Source organism: Canis aureus, chromosome 6 (assembly GCF_053574225.1).
Source record: "Canis aureus isolate CA01 chromosome 6, VMU_Caureus_v.1.0, whole genome shotgun sequence".
Classification (NCBI taxonomy): domain Eukaryota; kingdom Metazoa; phylum Chordata; class Mammalia; order Carnivora; family Canidae; genus Canis; species Canis aureus.
In genome coordinates, this window is record NC_135616.1 from 78,770,913 (window position 1) to 78,794,821 (window position 23,909).

The 23,909-nt window shown below is 36.3% G+C and overlaps 1 protein-coding gene across 5 annotated transcripts in view; it reads left to right on the forward strand.

The window, feature by feature from the left end:
- Positions 1 to 23,909, forward strand: part of CAMSAP2 (calmodulin regulated spectrin associated protein family member 2) — a 116,249-nt gene that overhangs the window by 63,771 nt on the left and 28,569 nt on the right. For 3 of the 5 annotated variants that reach the window (XM_077902409.1, XM_077902410.1, XM_077902413.1), the window contains exons 3-5: positions 3,176 to 3,337; positions 12,830 to 12,913; positions 23,264 to 23,296. In XM_077902409.1, coding sequence (XP_077758535.1) covers positions 3,176 to 3,337; positions 12,830 to 12,913; positions 23,264 to 23,296 — 279 coding nt within the window. The remainder of the gene's footprint in view (positions 1 to 3,175; positions 3,338 to 12,829; positions 12,914 to 23,263; positions 23,297 to 23,909) is intronic. The other 2 variants (XM_077902411.1, XM_077902412.1) reach the window with 1 other exon arrangement.

Here is a 23,909-nt window from a genome sequence, read left to right on the forward strand (position 1 = left end):
AGTAGTGAGAGTTCTAGAAAGTGTATATTGTCTCCAGCCTTATTTCAGAAAAGATCTGAAATGAAAAGAGCATAGTATCTGGTACATAAGTTAGACTTAAGTAAGAGTCACCATTGGTTTTATGGTTGCCATTATTAAGATAAAGTATCTGCCTTTCTATAAATAGTGCTAAGTTTTTGATAGGCTATTCCATCACCTCCTTGTCAAAACCTGCTTTCTTCAGCTCCAGTGTAAAGTTAGCTCTTCATTCTCTATGGTGACCCACAGATAGGATTCTTTCCTTCTTTATTTTTATTTTTATTTTTAATTATTATTTTGAGAAAGAGAGTGTGTGAGAGCAGGGAGAGGGAAAGAATCTTTTTTAAAAAGATTTTATTTGTTTATTCATGAGAAACACAGAGAGAGGGGCAGAGACAAAGGGAGAGGGAGAAGCCGGCTCCACACAGGAGCCTGACATGGGACTCAATCCCAGGACCCAAGGATCACAACCCAAGCCAAAGGCACTCAACCACTGAGTCACCCAGGTTCCCAGAGAGAGAATCTTTTTTTTTTTTTAATTTTTATTTATTATTTATGATAGTCACACAGAGAGAGAGAGAGAGGCAGAGACACAGGCAGAGGGAGAAGCAGGCTCCATGCCCCGGGAGCCCGACGTGGGATTCGATCCCGGGTCTCCAGGATCGCGCCCTGGGCCAAAGGCAGGTGCCAAACCGCTGCGCCACCCAGGGATCCCCCAGAGAGAGAATCTTAAGCAGGCTCCAGTCTCATGACCCTGAGATCATGATCTGAGCCAAAATCAAAAGTTGGATGTTTAACCAACTCTTTACCCAGACATCCCGCTTCTTTCCTTTTTTTCAGCTCTTGTTAGTTGCCAGGTACTACATTAGGTATAGGAAATATGAAGATAACTAAGATCATGTCCTTGCCCTCAAAAATCTTATTGTCTCAGTAGGGAATTAGTGTTGTATACAGGTGACTGTACTACGGTGAGATAAGTCAGTAGTTCTCAACCCTGGCTTCTGTGGTGCTTCTTAAATATACCAGTGCCCATGCCCTATTTCACATAAGTCAGAATTTATTTTTATTTTTATTTTTTAAAATATTTATTTCTTTATTCATGAGAGACAGAGAGAGGGGGGCATAGACACAGGCAGAGGGAGAGGGAGAAAGCAGGCTCCATGCAGGGAGCCTGACATGGTACTCCATCCCAGGTCTCCAGGATCACACCCTAGGCCGAAGGCGGTGCTAAACCACTGAGCCACCTGGGCTGCCCCATAAGTCAGAATTTAATGCAAGTACAAACTCTTATCTTGTAGAAGCTTGTACTCATTCTGTAGGAAAAATGAGTCATTTTGATTGGAAAGTGAATTAGAAAAAAACCTTTAGAATGAAGGTAACAATCAGGCCAATGTCAGGACTTAGACTATATTGTAAGGAAGATGACAATAGCAAGGGCATGGAAACCTGAAATTTGGTGACAGATTTGTGAATAGCAGTTTTCTGTGGCTATTTTGAAAGGAGTGTAGATTAGGAGAAGGAAATGGTGAGTTAAAGGCTAGACTTATAGGTAGGGACCAACTGTTAAAGAACTCTACTAAAGAACTTTAGACTTTTATAAAGTAAATGAGGTAGACTTCATGAGAGAATGATATGATGAAATTTCTGATTTGGAAAAATGACTAATCCCTACTTTTAATGTCTTCAAAAACAAATTTTAGATAGATTTAAGGTAATAAAAAATAGAGGACATTATTTCCATATTCTTGGGGTGGGGAAGCCTTTTGTAAACATGGGTAAATTCTGAAGCCATAAAGGAGAACATTGAGATGGACAGATTTTACCAAGAATATATTTAGAGCTTCCCTGTAGCTAACTATACTCTAAACAAAGTTGAAAATCCAAAGGCAGACTAGGAAAATGTATTTGCTATCAGGATAACATATTCTTAATATTCCTAATATATAAAGAGCTCTCACAAATCAAGAAATAAGGAAAGATGAACATCCCAAAGAGAAAAATAGGCAAAAAGATACAAGTAGGCAGTTTTCCAAGGAAAAAATACATTCGTTGTTTAACATGTAAAAAGACGCTCATCTTCATTATTGAGAGAAATGCAAAGTCAGACAAGAGAGGAGTTTTTTGTAACCCTTCAGACTGATACATATGATAAAAAGTGAATGGTATCAAATGCTGGGAAAAAATGTGAGGAAACAGGCACAGTGATATGTTCTTGGTGGGAGATGAGGGTTGCCAGAAACTTTCTTGGGAACAGATTAATGGTTATGTATGAAAACTTAAAATATAGTTGCTCTTGGGCCCAGTAGAGCCAAAGAATTATTCCTAGAGATATATGATGTTGTAGCATTGTGTGTAATGTCAGAGAATAAGAAACAATGTAAATGTTTACCTACTTAGTGTGCACTAAATTTTTTTGTAAGAATGCATAGCAGACTGTACACATTGCTAGGAGAGGAGGACTAGGAGAGAGGTTATTTCTACCTTTATGTGCTTTATAACGTTTGGAACTTTCAAGAATCAACGTATAGCAACACTTTCATACTTAAAAACAAGTGAATATGTACAACACCAATGAACAAAAAAGGCAAAGGAAAGATTGGAAGTCCTGGGCTGCCAGGTGAATAGGATGAGGAGGAAGCTGGCACCAGGAGAATCAGAGAGTTCTCTGCCTCCTTCAAGTGTGAGAAATGTTGATGGTCTGTACTGGAACTGTGGCAACCAGAATAAGGGAGAGGGTAGATTTGAGAGACATTTTAGAAGAGGAAAATATAAACTTCTACTATGTGGATGTGAAGCCTGAGAAGAGCATAGTCAAAGATCAGAAATTGACTAGTACCATTAATGACGGGCATGCCAGGCACAGCATTTTGAAGTTTTTAAATTGTATTGCCGAGTAAATGATTACAGCATTATTAAAAATAGGAAAAACAGGAAAAGGAACATTTTCTGAGTGTCTTAAAGATCCTCAATAATTATTTCAATGATAATTTGGTTCAGTTAGCCCATCTCTCAATTGTGCTTTCTTTTTGAGGCTTGTCTTCTGTAATCTTTATTTAGTTCTGTTATGTTTGCTAGAAATTATTAATATTTTAAAATATATAAACAGCAGTTTCTAAGTGTAATTTTTAAACTGTGTGTTCTTGTTTTATATTTGCAGAGTGCTCATTTGGCCATGATAGATACCCTAATGATGGCTTATACCGTAGAAATGGTCAGTATAGAGAAAGTAATTGCGTGTGCTCAACAGTATTCAGCTTTTTTTCAAGCTACGGATCTGCCCTATGATATTGAGGATGCTGTCATGTACTGGATTAATAAGGTAGGAATATACTCACTTTAGTAAAAATAAGTCTCAACCAGAAAAAGTGAAATCCTCAATTAAGCATTGCCAGTCGGCTATAGATTGCAGTTTTCTCTGCCCAAAATTCTTATGTTGAAATCTTAATCCCCATTGTGATAATATTAGGAAGTAAAGCCTTTGGGAGGTGACTAGGTTATAATGGGATTAATGCCTGCATAAAAGAGGGCCCAGCAAGCTCTCTTGTTCTTTTAACCATGTGATGTCCACCAAGAAGATGTCCAGGAAGCAGGCCCTCACCAGACACCAAATCTGCTGGTCCCTTGATCTTAGAATTCCCTGCATCCAGAAGTATGAGAAATAAATTTCTGGATGGAACTAGAGGATGTTTTGCTAATAAGCAAAATAGGTCAGCCAGAGAAAGACAAATACTGTATGGTTTCACTCATATGTGGAATTTAAGAAACAAAACTGATGAACATAGCGGAAGGGAAGGAAAATAAAAAGAAAACAGAGAGGCAAACCATAATACACTCTTAATTCCAGGAAATAAACAGGGTCGCTGGAGGGGAGGTAGGTGGGGGGGATGGGGTAATTGGGTGATGGCATGTGATGTGATGAGCACTGGTGTTATATGCAATGGATGAATCACTAAATTCTACCCCTGAAACTAATAATACATTATATGTTGACTAAATTGAATTTAAATTAAAAACAAAAGAAATTTATTTATAACCCACTTATTCTATGATTATTTCTGTTACAGCAGCCTGAACAGACTAAGGTATACTGCATTACTGTTTTTGTTTTAAATCAAAATGAAAGCTAAATTTGTTTAAGTTGCTTAAATTTTCTCATTACCTTTTGACTAAAAAATTCTTTTAAAATGATGAAAATAAATTTCTGTATATTCAGCAATATCTATAATTACACTTAATAATGATTTAGTTCATATTAGATAATTATAAAATTCCCAGCACTCAGAGTAGGGTATTATATACTGTGAGTGTTGGGTAAATATTTTTTTAATCCAAGAAGGAAGTAATTTTTTCCTATTATATGATTCTTATGTTTGCTCGACTAAGTTGCATAAGATTGTATCAATTGTAGATTTCCTCTTAGAAATCTTTATGGAACTATGATTAGTTATACTTGTGCCCTGAAGATGCTTAAATTGTCAATAAATCACTCCCCTTGCCGGATTGAGTAATTAATTCCTCTTGATGTGCATTCATTTGCAACTATTACTTCAGAGACAGTGAAACCTTACCCATAAAACCTGAGCAGATTTAACAAAGTTATATCTTCGAGTGTCCTTCCCTTGAATGATTGCATCACAAGAAGCTATAAACATAAAAACTTTATCATCATTATCAGTGTAGGAGGCCCAATTAATACTCTCCCCTTGGAGTTCCTTTATTTCTTCATCTTTAGTGATTTTTTTTTTTTTCACTCCTCCTCAGCTATGGAGAATTCTGGTTACATCCTAGGCCTATTCATCATCAGGATGTAACCTTCATATTCCTATTGCAAGCATCTCATTGTTAAATCATTCCATCACTTACTCTAATACCCCCTGCTATTAACAGTGTTCAGCCTCATCATGAATTCTAAACCATTGAGCCTGTTCATTCTTAGAATCTCAGTTGACATTTTTCCTTTTTGAACTACATTCTTGCAAGTACTGTCAGTCATGCTGCCTCCTTTTCCATCCTTGTGACTTATCTGATAAAACCCTGGTTGAGTTCAGTTACCCACCTTCTCTCTACGGTGCGCCTATGTAAATAAATATTGCTGGAAAAATCTACACAAAGAAGCTAGTTTCACTTTAAATTTATAAGCACAAACTTCAAGTGGACACTCAGTGCTTACTGCCAGGCCAAGAAGTGTGTCCCTAAGAAGTTCACTTTCTCATATTTCGAGATGATTTCATTCTCTCTTCTCTAATCCTCAGACTTTCCATAACCCATTCCCTGTTACTGTCAGTTGAGGACCTTGCCTCATCCTTTTTTGAGACCAGAGATGGGGAGCCATTAGGTGGGATTTTTCTCTTCTTGCTACCAAATCTGTAAACCTTTCTGCATCAGTACTCCTTGTCTTTCTTTCTTTCCTGCTGTTAAAGTGGAGAAAGTACCCTTCCCCTTCCTGTCAAAGGGCAGTTTCTTATTACTTATAGCTCTAGAACTCTTTCTTCCTTTGTTATGGTCATCGATCCTCTGCTTTGGTTCTTATCAAGCTTTCATGTGCATTAGAGTCATCTGGGAACTTGTTAAAATGCAGGGTCTGACTCAGTGGGTCTGGGTTCTGGGTGGAGAGTCTGCATTTCTAAGAAGCTTCAGGTGATGCTACTGGTGTGTGGACCATGCTGTTATTCCCTCACTCTCCTGCATCATTCAGTTCTCCCTCCCTGTTGGATCATTCTCACAAGAATATAGATTTACTCTAGTGTTTCTCTTCCTGATAAATGAAACTTCCCTACCCAGATACAACCCCATTCCTCCATAGACAGAACCTCTCCAGAGTTGTTTACTCATTCACTAGCCTTTTCTTCTCCTTCTCCCATCCCCATTCCTATCCTGAGTTTGCTCATGAGTTGGTTTGGAAGATGGCTTCTATCTTGACAAATCCAGTGAATCCTTCTCTATACTCGTCTTAAATTCAGTCTTTACTTGTAAATCATGTGTGACCCTTCTAAAGTTTCAGTGGGGAACCCAAAGAAAGTGCTTACCTTGGTAGGACTCAAGTGCCACAGCATCTCCTCTGCAGCAGGCACTTCTTCAGCCTCCTAGTACCTGACTCCCCTCTGCACACTGTGAAGTCTTTCCTACACATGCATACTTCAGGGCTCAGCCAAGGATTTGAGGGTCATTTATACATGGAGCTGGGGTCTCCCTCATAGTGATTCCTTCATTCCCAGGATAATTTTTCCTCAAAATCTAGCCATTCTGACAGCCTAGATTTCTCCCTCAGGTCCTCAATCCAACAAAACTAGTTTTCTGCTTGAGTTCTAGCCACTATGTGTTATGTGGATCTAGGAGAAAACCATAGAAACATAAATTTCACTCAACATGTTCCTTTCTTTCAGAGGTCATGTCCTTTCTCATTTCTGCCTGCTTTTGGTTGCTCTCCACTACCTTCAACAATTGCTTTTTATACTTTGTCCAGTTTATAATTGTGGTTCTGGGAAGCTTAGTATAATATATGCTATTCCACTATTACCAGAACCAGAACTCTCAGAGTATCTCTCTACAATGTAACTTGAATCGTGTCACTCCTTTGTTAAAACTCATAGGGGCGGGTAGCCCCGGTGGTGCAGTGGTTTAGCGCCGCCTACAGCCTGGGGTGTGATCCTGGGGACCCGGGATCAAGTCCCATGTTGGGCTCCCTGCGTGGAGTCTGTCTGTCTGTCTGTCTGTGTGTCTGTCTGTCTCTCTCTGTCTCTATGAATAAATAAATAAAATATTTTAAAAAATAAAATAAAATGGTCATATGCTTAAAAAAAAAAACTCATAGGGGCTTCAGTTTACACTTAAAATGCAGAATGTACCATGGCCTACAGAATACCATCCAGTCTGACCCTGTGTACTCCGTCCTTGGCCCATGGCCACTGGTCTCCTTTCTCACTTCGTTCCAGCTGTATGCCTCACCCCTGGGCCTCTGATCATGATGTCTCTTGTTCCTGGGCAGCTCATCTCCCAGATTTTTGCATGGGTTCCATTCCATCATTTCCCAGTTTAGCTAGCACTTTTTCCTTACAACCTTATCTGAAATCCTGACAGATAAATACCTGTCAAATATTATTTTCTGCTATAACACTCCATTGCTTTACATCATAGCACTTATGAGAGTTCTTAATTAATTTACTTAATTGTTTAAACTAGAATAATCTATGTGAAGACAGGTACAGTGCCTTTTTTTTTTTTTTTTTTTATTGGTGCCTAGACTAGCACAGTGTTTGGCAGAGAGATGATGTTTAAGAAATCAAAAAGTTAGATAAAGCTACAGAATTAAGCTAGGCATGTTAGAACTTTGGGAATCTCTTAGAAGGATAAGTAAGTCACTTAACTGGGATTGTTTGGCACCTTTATGCAGCCATATCCACCCTGTTCAGTTTTTACATAGAGGTTGAAACCACTGAACCTCCTGGTGTATTTTTTCTTGCTCCAGTCTACCAATACGAGCTTCATTATTTATTCTCTCATTATGACTTCACTCTTGCCTCTCAGATTTAGTATGTTTTTGCTCCTTTTGGCTATTATTTTGGTTCACCCTAACCTGGTTGCCATTTTTTCTGGATAATAGCCCATAAAGGTATAAAAAACCTATCATAGAAAAATAGGAATAGTATGGCTAAATTAGTTAGCATTATTGGCTGAAAATGAATTTGAACTGAAAAACAAGCAAAACCACAGAAGGTAAGATTGTACTAAGTGACTAAATCATGCAGAGACACATAGAAGTTACGAACACGTGAACCCTAACATTATTTGGCCCTACCTCTTTTTCCAGTTTCATCTTGTAATCCCTCCTTTGGGTTCAACATGTTTCAGCCATACTGTTTTTTCAGTTCCTCAAACATACCAAGTTTTCCCCCACCACAGACCTTTGCTTTTATTGTTTATTCTTTGTCTGGAATGCTGGTTTTTGTTTTGTTTTGGTTTGGTTTTTTTCTGTTTTTATCATGGCTGGCTTCTCATTTTTAGGTCTCAGCTTAAGTTACCTCTCTGATAAATCCAGCCTTCCTAAAATAGGTCCCCCCCACTCCCATTCTTTTCTTCTCACTTCTTTATTTATTTACAGTTCTTCTAATAGCATTTTTAAATTTGATCTCTTGTCCCTTTTTTTGGTTCTACGATTATAGGGACCATTTTAGATTTGTATTTCATTGTACCCCTAGCCTCCTAATACAACTCTTGTCCAATGTAGTTGAAGAGGGAAATTAGTTAACTGAAAGAAAACTACCCAGAATGAAGCCCAGAGGAGTGAGATGGAATATATGAAATCAAGGTTCAGGGGATCCCTGGGTGGCTCAGCGGTTTAGTGCCAGCTTTTGGCCCAGGGCGTGATCCTGAAGACCGGGGATTGAGTTCCACATCGGGCTCCCGGCATGGAGCTTGCTTCTCCCTCTGCCTGTGTCTCTGCCTCTCTCTCTCTCTCTCTCTCTCTCTCTCTGTGTGTCTTTCATGAATGAATAAATAAATCTTAAAAAAAAAAAGAAATCAAGGTTCATAGTTAGGTGTATAGGCCTAATTGGGATTCCAAAAAGAGATTATCAGAGAAAAATGAGGGAAAGGGAATATATTTGGAGAGATATAAATTTTTTAAAAAAGATTTTATTTCAAATAAATAAATTAAATAAATAAATAAATAATTTTATTTATTTCAGAGAGAGAGAGAGAGAGAGAGAGCGCATGAGCGGGGATTGGGGCAGAGGGAGAAGGAGACTCTGCTGAGCAGGTGCAGGGCTCCATCCCAGGACCTTGAGATCATGACTTAAGCCAAAGGGAGAGACGCTGAAACTGACTCAGCCACCCCAAGATACAAAATTTTCTACAATAAAGATATAAACTTTCAAATTTAGGAAGCACAGTGAGTTCCAACCAGGATAAATTAAAATAAATCCACATCAACATATGTATAGTAATAAATCTGCAGAACTCCAAAAATAAAAGACAGTCTCTTAAAAGAATGGCAGTCACTACAATAGACTTCTTTAACAGTAGTGTTTGCAACCAGAAGATAATGTTGCAAAATCTACAAAGTGTTGAAGAAAAATAGCAATGAACCTAGGGTTCTAGACCTTTTATTCAAGACTAAAGGTTAAATCAAAAAGTTGTTCAAAGAAAGAAAGACGGTTCATCACTTAACGCTTGCAGAAAGAACTACTAAAAGGTGGTACTTCAGTAAGAAGGAAATTGAACCTGGAAGAAAGGTAGGAAGTAGGAAGCAATGATCAAAAGCAAAATCAGTATATATATGAGTAAATTTAAATAAGTATTATAAAAAAGTCATAGTATCTAATTTTGAGGCCCATAAGAAGGAACTGTAATTCTTTTTTTTTTTTTTTTTAAGATTTTATTTATTCATGAGAGACACAGAAAGAGAGCACATCGCAGAGACACAGGCAGAGGGAGAAGCAGGCTCCCTACAGGGAGCCCGACATGGGACTCGATCCCTGGTCTCCAGGATCAGGCCCTGGGCTGAAGGCGGCACTAAACCCCTGAGCCACCTGAGCTGCCCAGAACTGTAATTCTAATTGAAATAATACGGAGATGAGAGGAGGTGATTTGATTTAAAGCCTTTCAAATAAGGTTTGTTTTGTTCAGGAGGAAGGTGAAATATTGACTAACTTTAGACTTATATTAGGGCAAGGATACACATTACTGTTATGTATTTAATTTAAAAATAATTTTTTTTTAAAGTAATCTCCACACCCAGCATGGGGTTGGAACTCAAAACCTTGAGATCAGGAGCCGCGTTCTCTACCAACTGAGCCTGCCAAGAGCCCTACTATTTTATATTTTAAAATGGGAAAAAAAAAAAAAAAGCTAGTGTATAGTTTTAAATTAATGGGTATTTTAAATTTAGTATTTCATTTTAGCAATTTATTTTTACCTAATTCATATTGCTAAAGACAATTATTTGTTACATTATTCTCTAGTTCACTAGTCCTCAGCACTGGTTCAAGTGGTAAAATACCTCGAAGTAGGGATCCCTGGGTGGCGCAGCGGTTTAGCACCTGCCTTTAGCCCAGGGCTCGATCCTGGAGACCCGGGATTGAATCCCACGTCAGGCTCCCACTGCATGGGGCCTGCTTCTCCCTCTGCCTATGTCTCTGCCTCTCTCTCTCTCTCTCTCTCTCTCTCTCTCTCTGTGTGACTATCATAAATAAATAAAAATTAAAAAAAAAATACCTCGAAGTAATGATGAGCTCTGTGATACGTTCCTTTAACTTTTATCTTTGAGTTGCACAAAAAATATCATGATTCAACTTCAACGGTAGAACTTTGTAGCCAGCATTTAGGAACTGGTTTAAGAGTCACTAAGCTAATTATCTCAATTGTCTATCTTAAGTACCCAAGTAAGTTAATAGCATGGCCATGTCTTGTCATGTCTACAACATGTCTTACAGTTTTCTTTTATTCTCCCTATTATAAAAGTTAATGAATTATCAACATATAAAATTTTCTTACAATCATAATTTTGGCTTTTGGGATGATTTATACCATTACATAAGCTTTTAAAATATTTTATTAGAGTTTATGAAAGTCCTTACAGACATTTAGCTATTTGATACTGCTTTGGGGGGATGTATTATTTATAAGCAATGACTATAAGTTTCTACCTATGGAGTATATGTTGTGTATCATGTACTGTACTTGGTATATTTTACACATTATCTTCTTTATTCTCTGTATTATCTCAGCTACTTATTTCATTACTTATTTATTCTTATTATTTCAGTAAGAGTATTACCAGTTTCTGAGGGTCACAGATCCAGGCACTGCTTAGCTGCATCCTCTGTCTTAAAGTCTGTGACAAGGCTGCAGTCAAGGCATTGGCCTGGCCTGCAGTGTTCTCTGAAAGTGTGACTACAGAAGGATCCACTTCCAAGTTCCTGTGGTTGTGGCAGGGTTCAGTGCAGGCAATTGGACTGAAGGCCTCAGTTTCTTACTGTCTCTGGGCTGGAGGCATGGCTGGCAGTTCTGTGCCATGTGGGCCTCTCCATAGGGTAGCTCACAGCATGGCAGCTTGCTTCCTCAGAGCCAGCAAGAGAAGAGAGTCAGCGAGCAAGATGGAAATTAGGATGTTATGTAATATGATCACTGATGTGATAGCCCACCACCTTAGTTGTGTTCTGTTGGTTAGAAGCAAATTAGGTCCTGCCCACACCCAAGAGGATCACTGGGGACAATTTTTGAGCCATAATACCCTAAACTGTTTTATGAAGTAGCTTTTATTCAAACTAGCATCTGAGGCTCAGAGGTATCAAGAAATTATTAAGGTCATAGTTTGTAAGTGCAGATTTTGATTCAGACCCAGATCTTTTCTAATTTTACTGTCTCTTAGAAAAAATATTTTTATACAATCAAATTGATGATCTCAGAGATTAAGTAGGAAATTTTAGAGCATCACAGATTCACATAACAAAATAAAGCTGTTGATTAAACCCCTTATTAACCCCTTAGAAATATCATGAATAGAAGATTCTTAGTGACTATTGTTAATTAAATTTATCATAAATTAAAATTCTCCATTCATTTTTAGCCACTAAACTGAATTTTAGGCAAAAGAGCTCAGATAATTATGGGTTTAGTTAAGAGTTGTGATGGTTGATAATGCTATCAGTGTTTTCCAGAGTGCCATAATTAAACAATTTGAACATTTATTATTACTTAGTGACCTTAAAATCATTAACTCAAAATCCAGAATTGTTTAAATTAATTCTTAAGAAATATTTTATGTACTATGCAGACTGTTTCTTAACCTTTTTGGACTATGGACTGTTTGAATAATCTAATAGGAGATAAATTAGACCTTCTCCCTAGAAAGTTCTCATACGGAAATTTTTTCATCTATTTTGGCTGTGGCGTTATGACTGCACTAAAATTCACTCATGATTCAGGGACATGTTGTGAAATCACAAATTAAGAACTTGTTCAAAGTGTTTTCTGTTAGTGTGTGGATATACACACGCACACACACACTGAAATATTATTTAGCCATTAAAAAAGAAGGAAGACTTGCCCTTTACAACAACATGGATAGATCTAGAGAATATAATGCTAAAGGAAATAAGTCAGAGAAACACAAATACCACATGATTTCACTCATGTGGAATTTAAGAAACAGAATAAACAAAGAAAGGATAAAAGGACACAAAAAAACCTCTTAACTATAGAGAACAAACAGATGGTTATCAGAGGGGAGAAGGGTTGGGGGGATGGATGAAATAGGTGAAGGGCATGAAAAGTATACTCATCTTGATGAGTACTAAGCAATACACAGAATTGTTAAATCACTATATTGTACACCTGAAACTAATATAGCATTGTATGTTGACTATACTGGAATTGAAATAATAATAAAATTAAATTAAAAATAAGTGCTTCATGCCATTAAAAAAAAACCTTGATGTTTTCTTTGGTAATGAAAACATTAATTTTACAGAAAATAGTTCCATTTCCTAGTCCTAAAGAGATTATAAAATTTTGATTAAAAAAAATTTATTGCCTAAGCATTAAAGTTGGATATAATTGAGTACTTTTTTTCTCTAGAACTCTATCCAGCTCCTACATATAGTAGGTGTTCAATAAATATTTAATAAATTAATTTTAGGATATCAAATAAAACACTTGTAAAATATCTGTTTCTAGTTGGGGAAATGAAATTTTCTCATTTGAGTGGTACTGCTATTTGACATCAGAGATCTGACCACAGGCATTTTAAGGTGCATGTTATTTTATTGTCATCTTTGAATATAAATTCAAATTAGTATTTTTATATTTTAAGGTAAATGAACATTTGAAAGACATTATGGAACAGGAACAGAAATTGAAAGAACACCACACAGTTGAAGCTCCAGGAGGTCAAAAGGTATATATTTCAAAGAAAAAAAGGTGCCTATATGAATAGACTGTGTATGTTTATATATATATATATATATATATATATATATATATGTGTGTGTGTGTGTGTGTGTGTGTGTAGTTTGGGAAATATATATATTAATTAATAGATGTGTTCATTAAATTATTTTTTTTGGTGGTGGTAACTGTGCCCTAGGAAGCATGTCATAAATGCCAAGTGAGTATTAGTACAAAATGAAGGTTAATTGAATGAAGGGGTTTAGGAAAAATTGTTGATGATCAGAACTTAATTTCTGGAGTACTTTTGGCAAAAAATAATGGTTTTGCCTTTGGTAAAATGTATGAAACAACAAGAGAACATTATCAGTGTATCAGCCTTATAATGACTTGTAATAAGACCAGCCTTTAAAATATATTCCAGGAATTGTAAGTCGTGCATATGGTTATTCTATAAAGGGAGAAGAAACATTAATATGGATTCATTCTTTAAAAATTATTGTGGCTTTTAGAGTTTTCCTCTTTGAAAATTTGTGTTTTTGTCATATAATAAGACCAGAAATATATTTCTTACACTATAGTATATCATCTCTTTTAATATGTACCATAATGAGAGCTCTTTAAACATATTGTGTAGCATTTGAATTAAGGTGTAAGAAATCATTAGTGTTCAGAGATCTTATCTTCCAGTTGGATAATTTAAATTTTCTTTATTATTATACAGTTTTTCTATTCATTTTGGTCTAATGCTCCTGGTTATTGATACCTCTATTAGAAGAGAAAGAGAAAAAAAGAAAGGAAAGGCAAAGCTGTTTGGTGTATTACCAATTTCAATAGAAAACTTTTGTGGGAGACCACCTAATATTTTGCCTAAATATGTTATTTTGGGATCACAGTGATTTCCCTCATTTGGCTTACTGACTACCTGCTGAATATACTATCCATCCTTGATTCTTCATCCCAACTTTGTTGACGTCCTTTTACCCTAGAGGTACATCAGAATGGAAGTCTTTTTTTTCCCATCACTCCAGATCACATATTCCATTTCCCTGTCTTCCACCAGCTTCTTTCCCTGTCCCTTCCTTCTTCCCCCATTCCTTTCCTATTAGTTTCCCTCCTTTTCTCTTTCTCATCCTGTGGAAGTTGAATCCTTTGCCCCAGTTTTGTTCCTGGTTCTAATCAGGAATGAGCTAAGATGGCATCATCCTAAGTTAAAACACTCATGGCCTTTTTCCATAGAAATCTTGTTTATTAAATATAATGATTGAATTCTACAGTATTGTATACACATTATGAACTAAATAGGGATTTTATTTGCTGACATAGGACCCAGTAAACACAGTTTTATGAAGTAAAAAATGCCATTTATATTCCAAACAGGGTGAAACACCTTTAAGAAAAGCTATAATAGGGCAGCCCTGGTGGCGCAGTGGTTTAGTGCCGCCTGCAGCTTGGGGTGTGATCCTGGAGCCCTGGGGTCAAGTCCCATGTCGGGCTTCCTGCGTGGAGCCTGCTTCTCCCTCTGCCTGTGTTCTGCCTCTCTCTCTCTCTCTCTGAATAAATAAATAAATCTTTAAAAAAAAAAAAAAGTAAAGCTATAATGTAGCATCTGGACACTACTTGTATTATACCACTTTGATGTTTTAATAGCACTTAGCCTCATGCAATTGCACATGAGTTCATTTGGGTAAATGAAGAAATGAATGTGATTCATTTTTTTTTAATTTTTTTTAAAAATTTATGATAGTCTCACACACACACACACACACACACACACAGAGAGGCAGAGACATAGGCAGAGGAAGAAGCAGGCTTCATGCACCGGGAGCCTGATGTGGGATTCAATCCCGGGTCTCCAGGATCGCGCCCTGGGCCAAAGGCAGGCGCTAAACTGCTGCGCCACCCAGGGATCCCGATTCATTTTTAAATATTTGGATTAATACATATTTTATTTTAGCACAATACATATTTTTATTTCCAAATGAATTTTCTCTTTTTTCCAATTGTTAGAATCTTTATGAAAATTTCACATAGACTATGTAATTTTACATAGTCTTACTGCAAAGTACAGGTGTCATCATTATGAGGCACTCTGCATAAACTAGGGAAAGAAATCTCTATTATCTAACAATGAGATTTTTGGCATTTGAACTGGTTAGTTTGGCTGGAAATTTAATCACTTCATTCTTGATTTTTTTATTCCCATAAAAGCAAAATTCTTTTTTTTTTTTTTTTAAAGATTTTATTTATTTATTCATGATAGTCACACAGAGAGAGAGAGAGGCAGAGACACAGGCAGAGGGAGAAGCAGGCTCCATGCAGGGAGCCCGATGTGGGATTCGATCCTGGGTCTCCAGGATCGCGCCCTGGGCCAAAGGCAGGCGCCAAACCGCTGCGCCACCCAGGGATCCCTAAAAGCAAAATTCTTGATCCTTTTCTCCTTTTAGGGACAAGAGATAGAATGACTTGTTCTTTCTTTATTACTATGCAATTGGTAAGAAGTTGCCACGCCTTCTACTTACTCAGGCTAGCTTGCCAAGTGACTAGATGCTAACCTTGTTGTCTATGATTTATCTAGCTATAATCAGGGCCGGGGATCCCTGGATGGCTCAGCGGTTCAGTGCCTGCCTTTGGCCCAGGGCGTGATCCTGGAGTCCCGGGATCGAGTCCCATGTCGGGCTCCGGGCATGGAGCCTGCTTCTCCCTCTCCCTCTCTCTCTCTCTCCCTCTCTCTCTCTCTATCATGAATAAATAAAATCTTTAAAAAAAAAATCAGGGCCTGTGGTGTTGGATGATAACATTTCTTACCTTTTGTCCTTTCCCACCTATTCTCAACTTAAATGTCCAATGAAATTATTTTATGAAACTTCTTGTTACAGCCATCTTCTTGGTAAAATATATGCATATGATGAGGGATACTTGCACTGCAATATTATTAGTGCTAGACCAAAATTAGAATTCCAAAGGTATTTCTTCAGATTTATTAGATCTGCTGATGATGTATTTCTGATTATTGGATTAGTTGGTGTCTTAAAAGGAAGGCATTTTGAGTAGGACCATGTCCTGGGAAAATGTTTAAACAGTTTACTAATGTTATTTTCCCAGGTTTTTTTTTTTTTTTTTCAAGTTGCTCTTTTTCTTTCTAATATCCTTTTTATTGTAAAGTAGGATGCCCAGTTAAATGTGAATTTCAGAGAAATACCAAAAAATTTTTGGTATAAGTTGCATGAGCATCTCATATTTTTATTTGCTAAATCTGGCAACCGTACTTGAAAGATCTCTAAAGTTTATAGCCAGTGACGTTGAGTTCAGCATTCATTCTTTTAAGGAATTTGTTTAAAAAAAAAATGCTATGATAAACTGAGTATGGACTTAAAGTCAGAAGAGTTCTGCCACTAACTAGCTTCATGACCTTTCCCAAGGCACTTGAACTCTATGGGCCTCATTTTCTTTATAAATTTTAAAAGTTGAATTAAATGGCTTCTAAATTCTGTGACTAAAATGATTCTCAAATTTTCCTTTCTTAATATATTAGTAAAAGTAAGGATTCAGAGCAAAAGGCTAGTGAAGATAGTAAGTACTTGGTTATTATAAACTTTCATATATGTATATATTACTTATGGATTTATGATAACCTTGGGAGTGAAATATTTAAGGTGGTTTCTAGAAGATGTGGGACTTGAACAGGGCCTTAGTAGGTTTTATGATTTTTACAAAGTAAGGCACTATGTCATAAGGAATAACATGAGTGGAGACATGAAGTTACCACATTTGGACATTAGTAAGTAGACCACTCTTACTATCAAAAGTAGATAGTTTTGAAATAGCTATGAAATTCATTGGTTTGTATTTTGAAATTTACAGTGCTCACTATAGAGTGAATAAAGTTTGTTTCTCCCAATATTAAAAGTACATGTCTCTTCATTGTAACATTTGCCACTTTTAAAATAGAAATGCTGATGAGATGTTTTACAGAGGGGTGGGAATTGGATGAAGGAATTATCTTTGGAGAAAGGATATTAACTGAGCTCTAATTGCTTTTCCTTTAAAGGTATAGTCTCAAAATAGACTACACTTTACCCGGTGAGACAGTAGGTGAATGCTTATACATATTTGCTTGATTACGTCAGCCATGTGAATTTCCATTTTTACCAAAGTTCCTTAGCAATTAAAAACTATGACCTTTTTGTTCTCGGTTCTATTTTTTTAAACAGTACCTGAGGGGCACCTGGGTGGCTCAGTGGTTGAGCGTCTGCCTTTGGCTCAGGGCATGTCCCCGGGGTCCTGAGATCGAGTCTCGCATCGGGCTCCCTGCATGGAGCCTGCTTCTCCCTCTGCCTGTGTCTCTGCCTCTCTCTGTGTCTTTCACAAATAAATAAAATCTTTAAAAATGAAATAAATAAATAGTACCTTAGATACTATTTGATTCTTTTTTAAATAACTTTTTTTTAAGTTTTATTTAATCCAGTTTTGTTTATTTTTAAGTGAACACTGTATCTCACGTGAACTTATGACCCTGAGAGCAAGAGTCGCATGCTCTACCTCCTGAGCCAGCCAGGTACCCAGAAAGATTCTGAAGTCAGATACATTTGGGAAATGCTGCCCTCTCTGTGTCCCTTTAAAAATGTTACAACCAGGGCACCTGGTGGCTCAGTCTGTTGAGTGCCTTTGGCTCAGGTCATGATCCCAGGGCCCTGGGGTCTGGGATTAACCTCACACTGGGCTCCCTGCTCAGCGGGAGTCTCCCTCTCTCTCAGCCCTCCCACCCCACTTGTGTTCTCTCTCAAATAAATAAATAAATAAATAATCTCAAAAAGAAAATAAAAAACATTACGACCCATTTTAGTACATTGAAGGCCCGGTTAAGAAGCCTGTCTAGCTGTTCCTCAAACATATTTAATCTTTTACCGCTTTCGTGAATGACATCTACTAACATCCTGTAGAATTAGTGTTGTTTGGAGCATGCTTTGGGAAACATTGATTTGTAACCCATCATTTTGTAATTGGTGGTCTATTCCATACACACACACATATATATATAAAACATGTAATGTTCTAATATATTACATCATGGGATCCCTGGGTGGCGCAGCGGTTTGGCGCCTGCCTTTGGCCCAGGGCGCGATCCTGGAGACCCGGGATCGAATCCCACGTCAGGCTCCCGGTGCATGGAGCCTGCTTCTCCCTCTGCCTGTGTCTCTGCCTCTCTCTCTCTCTGTGTGACTATCATAAATAAATAAAAAATTAAAAAAAAAAATACATCATTTTCAGATACATCATTTGCTTTGACTCTTAGATTTACTTGGTTTCTTTTTCATACCATTATTTCAGTCAAATAATTGTGAAGACTTGACCTGCCCAAATTAGATGATTTTTAAGGAATTCTATCTCTAAGTTTCTATTCTGTAATTATGGTTTATTCTTCTGTGGACGTTTGTGGTCAGTGCTAATTCATTTCTTTCTTTATACCTATTGTCAATATACCTTTTCTCTTTCATAGTCATTTACTCACCTACTCGTAAAGTAACTTCCTAATCTATATGCCCTAGTTGTGTTACCAACCACGTTCAGTGTAGTTAAATGAGGAACTTGGCATTTTAAACATTTTTTTACAATATCATACTATCTCTGAATTTTTTCTCCAAGCAATATTTTATAAAGATGACTTGCCTTGGAGAGACTTAAATATTAGTTAGATGTCCTAGCACTGTGATTTTCATCTTTGCTTAAGAGTACTGTAAAAACAGATTTCTTCAGCAGCTCTGTGGATCTTGTACATTTGGACACAGACTCTACAAAGATTTGGATTGATACAGACTTAATAAAGTTTTTTAAGAACACTTATTTTGAAATATTTTTCACTTATGAAAAGTTCAAGGTAGAAAAAGAGCCCTATATACTCTTTACTTAGATTCATCAGTTTAACATTTTGCCTCATTTACTTTCTTGCTATGTGTGTACGCACACATACATGTATGTATATGTATACCCACACACATATACATCACACACAAACCCATATGTATGCAAAGGTTTTTGAAACATTTGAAAGTGAGTTGCAAACATCATATCCTCCTACCCCTTCAATGTATCTCTAGTATTATTTAACCTGGAAGTTCCTTAGCTTTTTTGTTTTTTATATTTTTAATTAATTAATTAATTAATTTTTTATTCATGAGAGACACAAAGAGAAAGAGAGGCAGAGACATGGGCAGAGGGAGAAGCAGGCTCCTTCACACCCTGGGCTGAAGGTGGCTCTAAACTGCTGAGCCACCTGGGCTGCCCCTTAGCTTTTCTTTTTTATTCCTCACCTTGACATTTTTAAAGAACACAGGTCATTTGCATCCCTCAATTTGTTTTTTTCTGATATTTCCTTACAATTAAATTAAGCTTGTGCTTTTAAGACTGAATTGTGTCCTCCTCACAGTATTATGTCCAGAGGTACATGATATCCATTGCCCTAGTAGGTGATGTTAATTTTTATCAATTGGTTAAGATACTCTCTGGTTTCTTAACTTCTGGTTATTATTTTTACTTTTATAATAAGTAATTTGAGAGGACATTGATATTTACAGTTGAACCTTGAATAAGGTGAGGATTAGGGGTGTCAACCACCCAGTTGGAAATCTAGTTATAACTTTTGACTCCCCAGAAACTTAAGAACTGATAACCTACTGTTGACTAGAAGCCTTACCAATAATGTAAATAGTTAACATGTATTTTGTATGTTTTATGTATTTTGTACTGTATTCTTAAAGCTAGAGAAAAGAAAATGGTATTAAGAAAATCATAGGGAAGAGAAAAATACATTTCCAAGACTATACTGTATTTATTAAAAAAAAAAAAACCACAAAACTACGTGTAAATGACCTGCACAGTTCAAGCCTGTACTGTTTGAAGGTTAACTGTTCTTATTTGCTCAATCCTACAATTCATTATAAAATAGCGTCAGAGTTGCTATGTGTATACCAATATGAAAAAGAAACCTAAGGAGTTTAAGATTTGTTTGCAGTTCCTTTTTCTTTTTAATTCTTTTAGTTTGTTTTACTCCTTTTAATGCTTTTATGTTTTCCAGTTTTATTGTGATATAATTGACATACAGCTCTATAGAAGTTTAAGGTGGACAGCAAGCATTATTATTTGACTTACACATACTGTGAAATGATTACCACAATAAGTTTAGTTAACATCCGTCATCTCCAATAGATACAATATAATTCATTTTTCTTTAGATTGATAATATATGGTCAGAATGCTGTGTTCTAAAGTTACTTGAGTCCCTCCCACCACTTCATTGTAGTTCTGTTATTCCTTTGAAATACATTTGGGTTTATTGGCTTCTGGTTTTTTTTTTTTTTTAATTTCATTTATTTATTCATGAGAGATACAGAGAGAGAGAGAGAGCGGGGGCGGGGGCAGAGACACAGGCAGAGGGAGAAGCTGGCTCCATGCAGGGAGCCCGATGTGGGACTCGATCCCGAGTCTCCAGGACCGCGACCTGGACCGAAGCCGGCGCTAAACCGCTGAGCCACCCGGGCTGCCTGGCTTCTGTTTTCATTTAGTTTTAGTGGGCTTTTTTGCTCCATCCTTGTGGACTTAATTTCATTTTCATTAACATGATTCCAAAAGTCAAAACTACACAAAAGTTAAACTCAGAGACATATCACTCCCTCCCCTTATTTCTTCTAGCTCTCACTCTCCGCCAACCCTTATTGATAATTAGTTGGTTTATCTTTCTTGTTTTTGTTTTTACACAAGTAAGCACATATGTATATGTTTTTTCTCCTTTAACAAAATATATTTAATCTTTTGCAATTTGTGTTTTTCACTAATAGTATATCCTGGAAGTTACTCCACATAGTCCCTAGGTATCTTCCTCATTCTTTTTTGCAGCAGCATGTACTCTGTTGTGTATATACCACAGTTTCTCTGACCATTTTCCTAGGGGCATTTAAGTAATTTCCAGGATCTTATAATTACAAATGATGCTATGAAGAATAATGTCCTTTTTTGTTCTTGGATTTTCAGTAAACTCCATAGAAGTTGGATTGCTAGATTGGAGGGTAAATGCATATGTAGTTTTGGTAACTAGTGCCAAAATCTTCTCCAAAGAGATTTCTACCATTTTACATTCCTATCAGCAGTTCAACACAACTTTTGGACCCACAGCGGTAAAGAGATTCTTAAGTCTAATGAGTTATGAGGTGACAGGTCACACTAGTCACACTATGATTAACTCCTTAATGAATTCCAATTCCATGAGGTCTCCAGCAAAAGCCAGGTCGAACCAGTATCCTCCCAACGTGTTTTGGGAGCATGTAGAAGAACTTTAGGAATTATCCCAAATCTCAGAGTGATTGTATATACCCAGAGGAAGACATAGAACTGTGTGGGGAATATTAATGGCAAGACCTAAAATAACTAACGAAAATTTAGAGTGAGCCAAATGTGTGATGAAGACAGTAGAAAGGAATGCTGGAAGTTAGAACTATTCCAGGAAATCTGAACTGCCCAGGTTGGTCCCTGTCATCAGTAAGGACTTCATAAACAATTTTCCACCAGTTATCTGTGGCCTTTTAAAAGCATTTTGGTGTCATAATTACATCTTAGAACAGGATTTGAGGTTGCAGTTTGCCTAGTTCTCTGAAAATTAAAAGGAGGGGGTGGAGCAGTTGCTGTTTACTTCAGAAATACAGTTACCCTGCAGCAAGGAGCTTCTACTATATATTTGGGCTTATAAGGTTATAAGCCCATGAGGTTATAAACATGAATAGCATAGGCATTTATTTGTTCTTTTTAGTATATTTACTTTTTAAAATCATATTTCCTTCAGCTAGGCAATCTAAATCATTTTCCTTTTTCCTCGAATAGGATTGCTATCAGTAAATTAGGTCAGTGGAGAGGTGGGAGGAAGACCAGAAGAGTCTGAATTAGTAAAATGTCTTATTGAATATTTTACAAGATACATAGAATAATTTGAACCAGTAGAGACTCCTTTGCATATCTCCTGTTTTAATAGTTCATAATATATTTCTTATTATCAGTTTCTATATAATGGGATTTTTCAATTCTCATAACAAGAAAACCCGTTTTTGACATTCCTCTTACATATTGGGATCCTGACACATTCTCAGTGGCTTCCTTTGTTCCTGCTCTTATACTTTTTATGGTTATCATAACTGCAGCTGCCCCAAACTCCTGGTTAAATGAGAGATTAACATACATGCAACAAAATTATGAAGGTTTTTCTTCCTGAAGCAATAAGGAAAACTTACTGCACATACTCTCTTTTTATGGAAAGTTGGTATTTTTCTGATTCTTGAGATGATATTTTTCGGACTCTTGAAGTTCTTAAAATATCTTATTTTCCAAATCTTATTTTTTTTACAGTTAATTTTAGGTAGGAAAAAAATTTTTTTAAGATTTTATTTTTAAGTAATCTCTACACCTAATACAGGGCTTGAACTCACAACCCCAATGAAGTTACACATTCTACCAACTGAACCAGCCAAGCACCTCTGTAGAATAAACTTTCTACATAAAAGTTGAATATGAATTTTAATTCAGACCTCATTTAGTTTGGTACATTCAATAAATGTTTATTCAGGGCTATTAGAAATTATGCTAGGAAATACAAAGATAATCACAAATTGTTCATATTAACTGAAATTATGAGTTTATTCATCATTTTAAAGAAGTAAAATTATATTATTTGGGATACCTTTAGACAGTAAAATTAATAGCATTTATATTCTCTTTATGTAAATAGCTGCTTGCTTTAGAGATTCTGTGAAAATCTTAGTAAGAATTGCTAATTACTTTCTCGCCCCATTAATTAAAAGAAATTCATCATATAGTTGAAAGAAATGATTATCTTGTTCAAATCTACAGTTCTATTTACTTTATTTGTACCCTTAATGACATAGTCTCTCTTCTTTTCTCTTTGGAAAGAAATAACTGCCTTATCAAACTTGGTTTACTAGTGTCTGAGAATTATAATGATTGCAAATCCAGCCCTGGAATCTTTCTACTTCCCTTTTGGGATATAGATTTATTTTTTAATATGTGTTATTCTAGAACATGAAAATAAAATTATTCACTGCCAAAGTATACAGAATATCCTGAGTATCTGAAAAATGAATTTCTGTATTGGGAGAGGAGAGGAGGGGAGAAGGTGGAGATCTTTATCATTAGGAACCTAATATTTTAAAATACTAACATTAAAAAAATATTATGAGAATTATAAACTTGGAACTCCACTTTCAGAAGCTTTACTGTCACTTGTTAATTAAAAATCATTCTGATGAATTTTCCCTTTACCTTTTGCTTTCCCTTTTTTCCCCCGCTGCTTCCTCTGAAGTCTCCTTCCAAATGGTTTTGGAAACTGGTTCCAGTAAGTTTGCCCAGCTATTTCAATTTGCTTTCCAGAATTGTAATTATGGAATGGTATTGTTTATGTCTTGTTGGTATAGTCATTTCATATAATTCTGTTAGTTGCTGCATAGAGATTGTATTTTAAGCTTATATGATCATAATATAAAAAAAGATTTAAAAATCTAGCTGAGGTTTAGATGAAAAGCTTTAGAAATAGTTTAAAGCATAAGCATTCTTTTGTTAGTCCTATTGATATTTTATAGACTGTCAGTATATGTTAAAAATGTATGGATAGAGATTCTCATTAGTTTTAATAACTTTAGGAAAAATGAATATAAATTGCATATGCAAATTATTTGTATCTTAAAATCTTTTTTAAAGACTCATTTCCTTTCAGCCTGAGTTGTAGGGTACACTTTTTGTGTGATAAAAAAGTGATATATTCTCGGTGGCCGTACCAGTATTGGACCTAAATTATACTCAGTTCTGATTTGACCTGAAGGATTGTTCTTTAAGGGTTATATCTTGGTGGTTAGACCACTTAAGAGGAATTTCAAACCCTCAGAAATAAAAATATCATTTAGAAATACACTATAGTGTTGAGAGAAAGAAAATACAATGACCCTCTTAAA